The sequence below is a fragment of the Temnothorax curvispinosus genome, unplaced genomic scaffold (genome assembly GCF_003070985.1).
Source record: "Temnothorax curvispinosus isolate PA1 unplaced genomic scaffold, ASM307098v1 QBEX01006756.1, whole genome shotgun sequence".
NCBI classification, from domain to species: Eukaryota; Metazoa; Arthropoda; class Insecta; order Hymenoptera; family Formicidae; genus Temnothorax; species Temnothorax curvispinosus.
This window is the reverse complement of record NW_020216536.1, coordinates 367,231-382,508: the sequence shown is the minus strand read 5'-3', so window position 1 is coordinate 382,508 and position 15,278 is coordinate 367,231. Positions and strand designations below refer to the sequence as shown.

At 35.2% G+C, this 15,278-nt stretch overlaps 2 protein-coding genes across 4 annotated transcripts; both read right to left on the bottom strand.

The window, feature by feature from the left end:
* Positions 1-129: 129 nt before the first annotated feature.
* LOC112456354 lies at positions 130-1,709 on the bottom strand. The gene is made up of 3 exons (XM_025018831.1): positions 1,572-1,709; positions 930-1,142; positions 130-549 (listed from the first exon to the last, which is right to left on the bottom strand). Exons 1-3 carry the CDS (start codon positions 1,707-1,709, stop codon positions 130-132), a joined length of 771 nt encoding a protein of 256 aa, XP_024874599.1.
* Positions 1,710-2,679: 970 nt separating this feature from the next.
* Positions 2,680-14,781, bottom strand: LOC112456357 (esterase E4-like). Of its 3 annotated transcripts, none has more exons than XM_025018837.1 (9): positions 13,721-13,842; positions 12,546-12,817; positions 7,531-7,850; positions 7,101-7,300; positions 5,710-5,906; positions 4,207-4,372; positions 3,759-3,958; positions 3,251-3,537; positions 2,680-2,968 (listed from the first exon to the last, which is right to left on the bottom strand). In XM_025018837.1, the coding sequence occupies exons 2-9, from the start codon at positions 12,756-12,758 to the stop codon at positions 2,758-2,760; spliced, it is 1,794 nt and encodes a 597-aa protein (XP_024874605.1). In that variant the 5' UTR covers positions 12,759-12,817; positions 13,721-13,842; the 3' UTR covers positions 2,680-2,757. The 3 variants fall into 3 exon arrangements, with proteins under 3 accessions (XP_024874605.1, XP_024874604.1, XP_024874603.1); XM_025018836.1 differs by lacking the exon at positions 13,721-13,842 and adding an exon at positions 14,718-14,781 and having other exon boundaries at positions 2,758-2,968; XM_025018835.1 differs by having other exon boundaries at positions 2,758-2,968; positions 13,775-13,848.
* Positions 14,782-15,278: the final 497 nt, after the last annotated feature.

Genomic DNA, 15,278 nt, shown 5'->3' with positions numbered 1-15,278 from the left:
TCTTCATGAGGCACTCTCGCGTCTCTCTCGCGAGAATTTTACCATCAAAAACGTATACAATGTAACTGCAGTCGTTATCCGTGACTTCGTACCGCGATATTATCGACGCACGATATATGGTCGCCATCGTTATTTCCCGTCTCCGAGCTCGCTACGCGACTCCTCGCAGTCTTCGCGAGGTATTCGCATTCCCATGAAAGCGGCCGAGTAATTTCCCTTGCCGGAATCGTCGAACACGACTCTGTCGTCGACGACCCAGCGACTGTAGCGGACCTCCGCGACGAGATGAAATCCCAATTTCAGGGCTAACGACTGGCTCGAACCCGACGTGAAGACGCCACCGATCGCCGGCATGCCCAACGTGGACGCGACTTGAACGCAGGCCTTCAGCAGGGCCGCGCCGACGCCTTTCTTCTGATGGGACGGATGAACGCAGAGAACGTGAACCCGAAGATACACGTCGCAGTCGAGCTCTCTGTACGCGTCCGTCCCCATTATCAGGGCGTTGATCAGACTCATGATTTTCTCCAAGGCGTCGCCCTCGAAATTCTGAACCAACCGAGCACACGTTCCTAGCGTTGCGCAATTTATACTCAATCCAATTTATATAAGAACGAAGCTGCTTATCTTTGGGACGGTACTATTTCGACTTTATAAGATCGTTTTAAGCACGATCTCGAGATACTACTACAATCGCTTCTAGATGAAATCTTAATTTGGGAACGGGCTTGAAATAAATCTTAAATATATCGGAATCGGACTATCAATGCTGCATGCCTTCAGATTTTCCGTTTATACATAAAAAGAAAAATCTCTGTGTACAATATGTAATTGCAACATCAGAGCATATGTCGAAAGATTTAATTGCTCGCTATTCTCGTTACATCGAGCTCTCAGAATTTGATACTGCAACAAAGTGCCACACGTACTTGGACTCGATTATACGTGTCGCTCTTGTCCGAATCGCTGTTGATTCGAGTAACGGCAACTCCAACGACTCGTCCCGATGCCAAACTAAGCGCGACCAAACTAGTGGTGTCCTTCATCCACGTTCTCAGAAGATTTAGGTACTCGCTGACGGATGTCTGATCTTCCAATAGAGCAACTGCTCGGCACATCGGCTCCTCCCGAAAAAAATGATGCTGCGAAAGAGTCAATAACCTTGATTTTTATAACATTCGGGGGAAATGATTCAATCTTTAACTTTCTACTATTCTGTGATCTTTAAAATTAAATTATTGCTAGAAAGTGAGCCAGAGTGAGCTGAAATGAAATTACGAATCTATTTGATATCTCACGAGAGTTCTCTGAAATAGTTTCAATCGAGCTTGAGTAATCATGTTACAATCGCATGACGATAACACGCGAGCGATAAATGAGATAAGCGTGATTTCCTAACCGGATTTCGTCGGAAAAACATTTTGCAAATGAGAGGAATAGATAAAGACGGAATGAGGAAAAGTCGAAATAAACGTTGTTGATGCGTTTTCGCAAAATCAATGGTTGTGATTAATTGCTGTTGAACTATTCAACGCAGGCGTGTACGTTCACAGGTTTTCCCGCTGCTGAACTTTTATCAGACGTAGAGCTTCCTCGTACTGCGCTTCCTTGAGATCCTGTATTTTGCATATCGCCGGTGAATCCCACTCCAAAGGCGCGTACATTCTCGCTTCCATCCCAATAAAATCGTTCTTTTTTTCCTCATCCATGACGATACTTTCAACTAAACATTAAAACTCTTCAGTCTTGTGAAGTTCGTAACAATAATTTATTTTATTCGCAATGAATGGACATGACCGTTAACTAAACAACGTCCCGAAATTTCTTCTGTCAATCCGCAGTTTGAAGTGAGTTGAAATGAGGTTTTCGTATCACACTCACATCTTTTTAAAAAAGTTTAAAAATCGATTAGTGTATTTTGATGATCGTATACTTTAATTGGATTAATATCGAAATCATATTAATCAGACAGACTCCGTGTTTAACTGAAGAAGTTTAAATAAACATGTAAATATCGCGCATTCGAGAAAATGGAAAGTTATAATCTGTTTTATATAATCTCACTTTTATACAATCAACTTTTTTTTATCATATCAGAAATATCCTGCAGGCACTATAAATACTATGCAACATAGTGATAGTCTTACGTGAAAAGTTTCGTACGTCAAGTTAATGATATTTAATATTGAAGTAGATAACTGAAAGATTGCTATACGGAATTGCGTAGAGGAATTTCGTAATATGGAAAGGTAAGGAGAAACTCGGTGAAATTCTGAACTATGTTACTTTATAGCTTGTATAATATTACCGATCGTAATCTTTATTATTGAATCCACTCTCATCTTAACCGTGAGATAAAAATATATTTTTAACTAAAGTTATCTAAAAAATTTATTGTTATATTATGTCAACACTAAAATAATTATTGCAAATTATACAATCCCGTAGCGTAGTGTTATTTTGACGTTATACTTTGTGTATTACATATACGTATTTATATAATATAAATATATTATAAGTACTCATCTTGTTTATATTAAAATATTGCGCGTTTCGTGAATTTTACATGTTATTAAAATAAAGTTTGCGCAATTTATTGCTATAATCTAAAAAGTTTTTGGAATAACTAAAATTAAACTATTATTAATTAATTCTATAAAATGAATGAAAAATGACCTCTTAAAATTTCAGCATTTTAAGATTCTTGCAGTCACATTCAAATATCTTTGCCTTATGCGCAAATTACAAATGTACAAGTTACAACTCATCCTTCAAACGTCTAAAAGTATTGTCATGGCACTTCAACTGGTGTGTTAAGGAATCCCAAAATAACATTCTTTTTAAAAGAAGACTATGATCCATAGCAATCTTCGTTGAGCTTTTTATGCGCAGGTATTCCGGTGCTTCCTCTGTTTTCACAGGTTTCCACTTCAATGGAACCACGTTTGTCACTTTTGGCGTAGGATTTCTAAAAAAATATTTATATATTATGTTGGTGAATTTTATGGTTTTGTTTTATCAAAAAAATCCATAATCGCGAGAATAAAAATAATATCCAATGTAAAAAATGCAGTCTAACAAAGATCATTGAATGAAGTAGTTAATTCAATAAATAAATAGCTAAACCAATTTTGCATTAATCATTATTCCAATGTTAATTATAATTAAATTTTATTATAATTCAAATTTTCGATATTTTGTATGGATTTTATTTATAGTTTCTCATCTTCGATTTGAGATTAACACTTACCCGGAATTTGCAAAATTATACCAAAGATAGGTCATGACATCAATCATTTCTTGATCTTTCTCGGACAATGGCGTGTCCGGAAACAACTCTTCTCCCACAGGGAACAAGTACTGCAAATCATCCGCGTGCGATACTCCATAATCTTTTACGGGATCGCCGAATATCGAACTGAAGGAGGCACTTCCTCTGTACGCGAAGTAATAATAAAAGACTGGTGAAGTTCGGTTTACAATAAAATCTTGCACAGCTTTGTGGGTGCCATGATTAAACCACGAGTCACTATACATCTATAAAATCACATTATTGTATAATTCACTTCATTTTGTTACATTAATTAAGTTATAAAATTTACTAAAACAATTCAAATATTAAAATTAAATTGACATTGATTATTTAGAACATTCTTATGACATGTCGATTTTAGTTGAATTAAAATGTAAATTCGTATAATATTTTCTACTTCAAATATTAATTGTTTCAAATAATACAAATAATTGTTTAAACTCACGTTGACGACTTTGACCCTGGAATCCTCGGTGTGGTCGATAGAATTATAACCGAAATAGAAATTGCGAATGGAAGTGGTTATCTCATTTAGCAAATTCTCATTCGTGATGTTATATCTCTCGTCATAAAATAAGCTTATAGGCGCAATTTTGTTGAAGTTATTATCCAATTCCTTCACACGGTTCTCCTGTCCGTAAATACCTGAGAAATATAATGCACATATAAATTGGCATTTTATTTGCTTACAAAATTTATAGAGAATTATTAAATCTAAATTCTTTATTGACGAATTTTTGGGACTTCTACCTAAAAATTACTTTATAAGAAATTGATAAATATTTTGAAAACAAAATTATCTTACAGAACGTTCTGATAGTCGGAATCATAAAATTGTTACATAGATTTGCTTCTATTGTTACTCAAACTGAATTCGAGCATATAACCCCTACCTGCTACTCTCAAAGCTCCTTCGTCCGAAGTAATTCCCGTCATCCAGGGTATGTCGAGAAGGCGGCCTTCTCGTACGGAAATTAGAGGATCCTCCGTCAGGAAAGCACCTGGGTGCTTGGGTTCGATTACCGGTCGGAATGGTATCATCGGGCAGTAGCCAAATTTCTACGATAAAGCAATTAATAAATTAAATTATGGAAAAACATATGGCTGCATTGAAAACATATATAACTCATGGAAAAACAAGAGTAAATCATTTTATTAAATGATAATTATAAAAAATGTATGATCACAAAATACAAAATCAAACGGTGTATTAAATGCGTAAAAATTCGAAAAACAGCACAAAGGCATTCAAACGCTTTCTCATCGATATCATAATCATCAGCTATTACAACGATTAATTTTGTAGGAAATCCGTGCTTGTGGTACATGCGTCTTGTTGCTCGCTATATTTTAATATCAGCTGATAGAGATACGTGATACACAGGCGTGAATATTAATTACACACGCGGAAAGCACGTAATCGGCACGTTCAAATCTTCAAATGTGCACGCGCATATTTACAAAACTGGTTTTTCTTATATTATCAGAACTTCGATGAATGTTTATTCATTATCTCAATCCAATATTTATCTTCGAAACATAACACGTTTTAAAATTATCTATCGTGGCGCTGTTTTAAATGAAACATTATTATTTCTTTATCAGAAAGATGTTTATATCTGAATTTTTACCGTAATTAACAAATCTGGTGAACAATTTTATTATTAGAAAATGAAATAGAAGATAAGAGAGTTTTACAGTATTCGTTGATCACCTTTTAACCTCGTCTTAATTCTTAATTTTACATAAGACACACCTATTCTAAAGTGGTAAGCGAAACTGTTGCGTGACTGTTCATGGGCAACTTACATGCACCCGTATCGATAAAATGTCTACCTGCCAGTGCACATAATTTCTGATACTGATGCACGCGCAGATACGGAATTTATCTTGCGGTTGCACTTTTAGTCGCGCATGAATGCATTCAATATATTTTGAGTAAGGAGTTAATGTAAAACGTGACTATACTAAACCAGGCGTGAAGCTTTTTAAGTACCGAGATTACATCAGAGATGATAAGTGACCCACATACATAAATATGCCTCAGACACACCGAGTTACCTTTCACATAAATTTATTGATTTCACGCGATTTGACGCGACGAATAACGTTTCCACATCAATGTACGATCGATTGAGCACTGATTGGCAGTCAAATGGATCCTTTTAGATAGATGTCAAAATAGATACGTAATCAAATACATAAGAAACGTGCACACGACACACAAGAAATCATTTAATTGACAACATTTGAAATAATTTAGCATTCAGATTGAATAGCAGCAACTATTTCACTATTGCAAAATGCCATCAATTAAAATTAAAAGCGATTGCAAATTTGTCAATAAGTTGATTATATTATTTACGTATCTTTTGATATCAGATGAATTTCATTACCTGGAAAAGATGGTCAGTGCCAATAATCTCCTCCGCACTCTTTGTTCGTAGACATTCAATGAGTTCCTTCGAATTCTCGGAGCTACATCCTATATGCTTACCCAAAGTCAGGGCTCTCTTTCTGGCAAATCCTGGTGACGTTAAAGTCCACGGGTTGTAAAAGTTGCCACTCTGCGAAATACCGCGATGGAAAAGTCCTGCGTGATTGAGAAAAACGTAAACAGTTCCCGGTCGTAAAAACGAGTTATGCCAATTAAAGCATGATGCTGCAAAAGATCACATTACTAATACCCATTGCACCATTAGTAATACAAATAATACACGCGGAATATATTGTCTGCAATAATATTGTCTGCGGAAATGTATAAGTTAGTAGTTTTTAATAATTAAAACTTTTGGAAAGTATTTTTTGGAAAGTATATTTTGTAAAATATGATATTCTCGATTTGACAACTTTCGTTATATTTTGCAAGAAAACTTAAATTAACAACATGTCATAATAATTTGATAATCAACTTGATATACGAGTATAAACTTTCATTTACATTACGATACACCTTTTATATTTCTATTATTTAATCAGCTCCGAATTCATCTAATTTAATTACATATAATACTTTTTACTGATGCTGCATGAAACATGTAATGTCAACAAACGTTAAAAATTTATTGGAGCTCTTTTTAGATTACATATAGATATCTTATTTCAGTGATAAAAAATGATAAAATATTAATTGATCTTGAATGCGATTCGTCGGGCTTTAGATTTGCAGTTCAACTTGATGTTATTAACATTATTAATCACTTTCAGGAAAAAGATATGCCAATACTGTTAAACACATTTCTTTGTACACTGATTGAAAATTCGCGTTGTGATTAATTCGAGTTGTGATGTAAATTGAAACTGATATTATGCATGCACATCAGCACGTGTATGAAATAATATTATGCATGCGATTACGAATCACTTAATGACGGTGAAACACCCGATGAGTCGCAGAATCGAGAATTAGTTTTTGCAATAAATCCTGCCAGCACTTGCTACACACTCCGTATCAGGAAAAATTCGTAATAATCCATGTTTTCCGAGATAAATAATACAAATCAGATTAACCTCATATTTCAGCTGCAATAATAAGAAATATAACAAACTATTTTCTTTTATTTATTTCAGATAAGTTACTTTCATCTATACCTGCTTTCTAATTTTTTGCTGCAAAATATCTCTACATTCTAATTAGCACTTATTTTATAGTTTATACGTAGTACTTACATTTTTCAGCATATATATTTTTACAATTATGGTTTGTAATACCGCGTTTATATTTGCAAACTAATGTGATTTACTTTAAGAAACGTGATTTATCGTAAAGATATTGCTAAAACTTTACCTGCTGAAAGAGGGCTGACCATATGATAGTGAACACTTGCACCGCCTGCGCTTTCACCGAAAAGGGTCACTCTATTCGGGTCACCGTTAAAGTAAACAATATTCTCTTGCACCCATCGGATAGCTTGCTGTTGATCTTTTAATCCTAGATTTCCTGGACATTCCAGATCCTCCGTACTCAAGAAGCCCAGCGGTCCAAGTCTAAAATAAGAAATCTATGTAATATCGTTACGTAACTACAACGCAATCGTAAATCTTTTACTTCTACGTGTATAAAAATAATGGTATCATTTATACAATATTTCTACCTGTAATATTTATAATATAAAAAAATCAAATTGCATCTGCGCGTACGAAAGATAAGATTTGCACAGGGAATAAAAAATGTGATGCCTAACATCAGATTTAAATTATCAATCAAGCTTTATTACCGATAGTTCACGGTGACGAGGATGAGGTCGAAGTCCAGCAGGAACTTGGACCCGTAATATTCAGAGTGGCCGGCTCCGGCGATCCATCCGCCGCCGTGGAACCAAATCATGACCGGGAAGGCTTTCCGTTGTTTCAAATTATGATTAGAATTCGAGTGTTCTTCGGTGCACTCTATGCAAGGCGTATAGACGTTCAGGTAAAGACAATCCTCGCTGCCGACAATCTCTTCCTGATGGACGTAAATGTTCCGTTGCGTGCATATCTCGGCGTTTGTCGTAGCATCTAGGGTACCGTTCCAAGCGATCGGAGGTTGCGGAGGCTTTGAAGGAAACATATCGAGCAATTAATTGCGTGTATTTAATTCGCAATGACTTTAAGTCATTGAGACATTTGTAAAACTGACCGTGCAGCTTCGACTAAGCGGAGGCTTATTCGAAACGACAGATCGACGACGTATGACGAACAAAACGAATGACGTACTCTTTAGATAATGTACAGTTGCGATATAGCGAATTTCCGAAATGTTTTATTAAACAGATATTTGCCGATTTATTTAATAAAAGTAGACAGAAACAACGATTAATAAAAATGGCATTTGACAAATTTGAACAAGAGATCCAGAAATCTTTTTAATTATTATGTGCACAATTAATAATAATTTGTTTTTATTAACAATTTGTTTAAATAATGTGAATTACATTTATATAAAATATACAAGAAACATGAATTATAGAACCATAAAACTAAGATCAATCAGGTATCTTTATAAAAGAGTAATAGCATTTACAATATTATTCTTAAAAAATTAGATATTCTTCTATCTTTAACAATTTTCAAAAGTTACTCGATAAAATCTCTATTAGAAAACTAGCGTGTAAAAACCGACGCTTCGTCTAAAAATGTATTGATAAAAATTATAAAAAATTATAAACATACAAAACGGAAACTGTCAAAATTAAAAGTACTAATTGCAAGATTGTTTGAAAATTCCGCTTACGAGCAATAGCGAATTATCGAACGAGCCGTGTATTAATCGTAATTACTAATCAGATAATATTAATTAAGGCTCAAATTAATCGACAGGATACTGTTAATCGCATAAAATGACGTCATCAAACGGCATGTAGAGTTTCTAACAATTATTATAAAGAAAACGCTGAATTAATGTACGATCCTGAAGGTCGATTCAGGCGTGGTTCGGTTCCGCCGTTTCTCCCGGGGCCCGGGCCCGGGGCGCCCGATCGTTTTCGCGACTCAGTGCACTGGTGCACACGGAACGACGGCGACGCCACTTGCTTAAAATGGACGGGCGAGCGAGCGTCGTCGCTCCGTGCTGTCTCGTACAAGTAATCGCGTCGATCGTGCGATCAATATCTTTCCGGGAATCCACGAGACGCCGGTAACGAGCTGCGAACTGTCGGGCATGTATTCGATCAAAAAGCGTCGCCCCGTCGTTCGTCAAGGTATCAAATATATCCCGCGACATGTATCTCGCACAGATCGTTTCGCTGGGCGAGTCCATTCCGGCCCTTTTCGCATTGCGAATGGCGAACTGCATATATTGGGAATATTGAGCATCGAGAGGGAACGAATTATCGGGAAGTATCGAGGAAAAATATGCGTGGATAGCGCATGGCGCGTCGGCGAAGCGCGATAATTTTGCTAATTTCCGAAAATGCGCATAATTCCGCGTTATTCGCGATCGAGCGTCGATCGTGACGAATCAAGTATCTCGCGAATATCGCGAATTTATTAACGACTGGCGACGATATAATTATCATAAGATCTTATACGCGTTACATTCGCATTCGCATTACGATATATGTGTATCATTTCGTGAACGTCGAGTTTGACGAAAGCAGCGCCCGATCGACGCGCGATATGACAACTATATATTTAATTCGCGCTACAACGTGAACTCGCCCCGTTTGACTCGCACGGTACGACGCGACGGCCATATTTGATTCGCGTAGTACAAATTCGCGGAAACGATAACGGACCCGTGGGCCGTGACCCGTGACCAGTGCAGTGGATAGTGGATGCCTGGAGGACGCGACGCACGGCATTCTTCCCTCTCTGCACTCACGCGTACAACGACGCTCTGTCTATTCGTGTGACGACTACTCGCGCTGGGGCAATTCCTTGGGCCCAACCAACCCCAGGGTTTGCCCCCCCCCCCCTCCCCGAGTTTCCAACACCGCGGACATACACCCACAACTACACATACAGGCGCGCGCGCGCGCACACGCACACACACACACACACATATACACATACACATCTCTCACTACTTTTGAGGTTTTGAGCCTCCTTACGTGTTTACGGCTACGGTCGTGTATGGGCGAAGCACTGCCTGATCAGCCTGATGGGTAATAAAAATAAAATAGAAAGAAGTGTGACACGACTGCGCTATACGAATAGACAAGGAGAGTCTTTGCGCGCGTAAATGGAAGAGGAAGAACGCTGTGGCGACACTGTTTTTTCTATAGACAAATAGCATAGGTATGCCCTTTTTACCGCGAATCTGTCTCCCCCGCTAAGCTTATGTGCCGCGTCTATTGTATATCTACAACGACACTGTTCTCCGTAAACCGCGTCCGCAGTCTAACATACGTGACGTAAATGGAGTTGGCAGTTATTAAGTGTTTCACGATCTTCGCTTGTTCACAAGTGCTTAATCCGCGATTATTTGTGATCATACGGACACCCGTGGTGCGGATAACCCGATCGAGCATCGTGAAGTGTAAATCAGTCGAACGCTACGATCAGTGCTGTGATTGTTACGGTCAGGACTACTTGTCGCATCCTATTTGAATCATAACTTGATCGGCCGAAGTAATATTGAGAAAAAAGTATCGGGTGACTGATCGGCTAATGGAAAATTCGTCAGCGTGCAGGACGACGGCGACGATCCAGCGACTGGTGAGTGATTCTATTCATATCATATACTCGTGTATACTTGTTCTATGTAATTAAATTGAAATAATTTTACTTGGCAAGCTTTAGTGCGCTAAATTGATTTGAGAAAGATGATAATATGAAAGATTTCCATATTAAGTAAAGGATTTTAAATTATCGGTTAGTTTTTAATTCAAATAAAATATTAAAATAGTTATATATTTTAATCGTAAATAAGACATTATTTAAGTGGTGAACGTCGAAACGTACATTGTGCTAAATTGAAAATAAACGTTCCATTTAATTACATAGGGCAAGAATAATTAAGTAATTAAATTGATTGATGTACTTTGATTTTCTTCTATTTCTTTCACTGGTTTATAAGTACGTTATAATTTGTACTATATATTTATCGGAGATAAGTGTCATATTTTCTGAACTTTAAAAATTAGCGAAATAAAATAAAATTATACGCATCGTTGGACATGCGTGATATTACGAAATAGACATCCAATAAAATGCAAGAAGCATTTTCTCGTTAAATGACGATAGCGGTCGACCAGCAGAATATCTAATGCAAGCCAAGTATGATTAGCATGATTTCTGTGATACGTCTCGCTTGAATTCAAAATTAAATTCCAACGATTATTAGTTCCGCATGATTTCCCGACACATTGCAGCATTATAAAATCTATATAAACTTCCACAAAGCAATCTTTTACCACATACACTTTCTCAGTTATAATTAAACCAATTACGTTTACGTTTGCCTTATCTCTCAGTTTCGTCAAATTTTCTTACTTCTATTAATTAAATACAAGATGATTTTTTGGTATTCATGTATTTTATCCAATGTAGGATAGTTTAATATTGAATCAACAAAGCAAGCTATTTTAAATATAGAACAATTTTAAAAACATTTTTAACTACGCTCAGTTTTGTGTGGAAGACTTTCTAATTTAAATTTATTTTTTCATTTGTTTTTATAAATATTTTTAAACAATCTTCTGGTCGAATAATAAATGACTGAATTATCTCTTATTTATTATCGTTTCTAAAGAATATAATCTATAATGTCAAAAATTTACACATATTATAATGTAAAATTGATTTGATGTAAAATAATATTAGCAACGCGCGCAAAGCTAAGCGCAAAATACACACACGGTGACATAACGTCACGCGAATACAAAGCGTCAATAAAAATGCGCTCTCGTGGCATCCTGCAGTATATATCTATTTGCCGAGGCTGAGGCTCCTTTTTTATAGTGAATTCGTGCTCGGAAAGAATTATCACGTTTATCCGATTGTAACGCAGTTTTTTTACTTCCGCGAAACAAAAACACAAAGTATGTCACGTACAATAATATTCAGAATTGACTTAGGAAAGCGGAATGCCGACGTTCGAATTAGTTGCAACAGCGGCAGCGCGCGTAATTGCATGGAAAAAAAGTGAACGATGCGTAAACTCAAAGGAAAAGGAAATTTTTGTTATTACGATGCGTGATTGTTGCATACTAATTGCCGCGAAAGTCCCTGATGCCGCTTTTTAAGCGATTGCGCGAGGCGCGTAGCCCATTAGGAATCATTAAGGACACAGCAGGCAAGATTAGTTAATTAACTCCGGATTCTAATTCCATACTCTCTTCTAAATTATAAGCCATAACTCAGCTAGCTGTGATGCGCTAACCGAGCTAGCTCAGCTCACACGATTTAGGCAATTACTTTTTTATAAACTATTAACATAAATACTCGATACCACTTATCTCTTTGACGTATGTTGCAAGCACCTATATCATACCTATCATACGTATCATATTTCAAAGATGATTTCTTAAATAACACATTTATCAGATGAAATATTTTAACCGGATATTTATCTCCGCTCGTGGAAAATATACTTTGAATTGACTATTATAGAAATATGTCTGTCTACAGATTCCAATCAACTATTTCAAAAGTATTTCCCTCTCGTTTGCGTAATAAACGCAGCATAAAAATAAACGTTTACAAATTCCGCAAATTCAGATAACAAATTAATCGAATTAAATTTAAAGATGGAATCACTTAATCACTTCGCGTTTATGTCTCACAAAAAAAAACAGGATAATTTTACCTTGAATCTGAGTTCTCCAATTGGCGGTGCAGCATAGGGAATTCCCAGGAATGCATAAATATTTTTTCCAAATCGGGTGGGCATTGTCTTCCCAAACAACGTACCATTTGGAATTTTTGTAACTGGTGAATCACCACAAACAATATTCGCATTAAGCGTGGTGATGCAAATAAAGCTTAGCTGGATTAATACGTTATTTCGATATTCCCTCATTTTGAACACTCTTGAAGTACCATACAGCGTCAGATTTTTGAGAGATTTCGTGACGATCTCTGTATTGTTGTTAATATAATATTAATTATAAAAAAGTGCAGATATGCGAAATAGAAATTATTTAGTTAGTACAGATGCAAATATAATTATGGATGCGTGTATCTAAATAACTACATGTATTATAATTAAGTTATATTATAATTAAAAAACAATATTAAATTTATTATAGCTTTCGTATAAAAATTTCTATTGCATATTGCTATATTGATGCGGTTATATAATAGGTACATAATAATTGATTATTACATTATATGTATATAACTGCCTCTGAATTTTTTTTTATAATAACCTGCAAAAGTATCTTTTATCTATGAAATAGTAATAGTCTTCTGTTGATGATGGACAATTTATAACATTAATGTGGAAATAATCGCGTTTACATTAGACTTAATTTATGGTCAAGAACATGATTACAGAGAAAGTGAAATTGTATGTCTACATTACGTTTGAGAGATTTATCATTTTTTATTAGCCGTGACTATAGATAAACTACGGCACATTAAGAAAACACGAAACTGGTTTCACGTCGTAAATGTAAAGTAGTGTTATGTAAAAAGAAAAAATTTCAAGATCAATGACGAAAGAATTATGAAATATAATGAGAGCAACGTATAATTGTAAATGCCACGTTACAGAGACTTCAAAAGTTTTATTTTTCAATTTTATTAATAAAAATAGTAAATAAACAAAAAATTACAGTCGTGCATGCATTCACATTTTGTGACATTGTAAATAATTTCTAAAATAATATTTTGCAAAAAGATTTCTCTTGATAATCTTACATGGAAAAAAACCAGTTATTTTCGTATAATGTCACCAATGTCCAAATGGTGCTAAGACAAAATGTCGTAACAGCAAAAAGCTTGGCAGATTATGAGAATTACGGTGTCAATAATACTCACTAAACTCTAGACAATGGACCGTGAAGCTGATGTAATGATAATGACAGGGTATACCGTGCGGTTTCGTGAGTGCCGAAGAACGTGTTCGTTTGGCGAAGGTAGGATTAAGACTGTCGCAGGAGAGAGTCGCTCGTTGGATTATTATCGATGATGGTAATTGACGTCACTCACAAACAGCACAAATGTTTCTGGCTAGCTTATCCTTTTCGATTTAACCTGTTTATCTCGAACGACTATATTTCTTTCGTTGATCACGTCTTTCGGAATTATGCTGATTAATACGAAACACGTTTAAGCGGATAAGTAAATAATGTTGCACTTCTCAACGTCGTAATTAATATAAAATAAATTACAATTTTTCAAGCTTTAAGAATACGTAAGAATTTACGAACACTTATTTCACAACTTTAGCAAAATATTAGAAAAAAATAATTAAAATGTTATAATTAAACAAATAGATTTTGATCACGTTTTCTTATATTTTTAGATAAAACATGATATGAGGAATATGTAAAGAAATGAATCGCAATCAGAAACGTTGATGTCCAACGACAATCTTCTGGATATTTTCATGACCAATATTTTCATTATTCCTCTCTAATATTAATAAAAATACATCTTTTGATATTTTGTGCATTTTTAAAAGCTTATTTTGCATGCATGCAGCTTTTAGTAAATTTTTTTTATAATATGTTAAATAAAAATTTATATTACTATAAAATTTACATTAATGTAAACAGATTATATTATATGTTGTTGAATTTGTTTTAATCTTGACTAAATGAATTTTATTAGAAAAAGTGTAGCTTTATTTAAGGAAAATATAGTTATCACAATTTTTCGAAAGATGGTGACATTATTATTACTATAAAATAATTACTTAAAAAAATTTATCACAAACTTTATATTATGTAGTAGGATGGCTTTTTAATAATTCGATAATATCAAGAGTACTGTCACATGTTACTTTATTTCGCGGAAATAATGAACAATGTACTTAATGTAGGGACGGACGCCGGACGCTCCGCTCCTCAGGTCAACTCCGTATCGCTCGTCTTCAGGTCCGTGTCTCGATGCTCTTCTCAGGCGTTCTCGCTCCTCTGCTTACTGAGAGGATTCTATTCTCGCTCGGCAATTAACGTTCTTATATATTATCTCGCAACGTCCTGGTGCGTTCGTCTTATTCGAATTCGTAAACACTAGATAGGTCTAAAACTCGTCAAAAACAAACAGGACCGAGTCAACGATATCGCCCACTCTACTCTCTCTCTCTACCGACGTCTCTCCAAATATATATTATTACAATTCTACAATTAAATTATCGCTTACAATTAAAAAAAAGTGTTTCTTTTAAAATTAAAAGAGAAACTAATGTATCATGCCTTACATGTTTTATCTTATGATGAACCACTTTTAAACACATTTTTTAAACACATGAGAAATATAAATAATAACTTGCAGATTTATACAACGATGTGAAATCTTCTTTAATTTAAAGATCGTCCTGAACAATTAAAATAAATAATTCACGTCCAAACACTCTATAAACCAACCGATA

Bases quoted from the DNA above. Each gene is read 5' to 3' on its own strand.
- LOC112456354 (XM_025018831.1), bottom strand. From the start codon at position 1,709: ATGGATGAGGAAAAAAAGAACGATTTTATTGGGATGGAAGCGAGAATG. The intron at 1,143-1,571 runs GTTCAGCAGCGG...ACTCTTTCGCAG, and splicing joins AAGCTCTACGTCTGATAAAA to CATCATTTTTTTCGGGAGGA. The intron at 550-929 runs GTACGTGTGGCA...CGGTTGGTTCAG, and splicing joins ACACGTATAATCGAGTCCAA to AATTTCGAGGGCGACGCCTT.
- LOC112456357 (XM_025018836.1), bottom strand. From the start codon at position 12,758: ATGAGGGAATATCGAAATAACGTATTAATCCAGCTAAGCTTTATTTGC. The intron at 4,373-5,709 runs GTAATGAAATTC...GCTTTATCGTAG, and splicing joins GCACTGACCATCTTTTCCAG to AAATTTGGCTACTGCCCGAT. The intron at 3,959-4,206 runs GTAGGGGTTATA...TATATTTCTCAG, and splicing joins AGGAGCTTTGAGAGTAGCAG to GTATTTACGGACAGGAGAAC.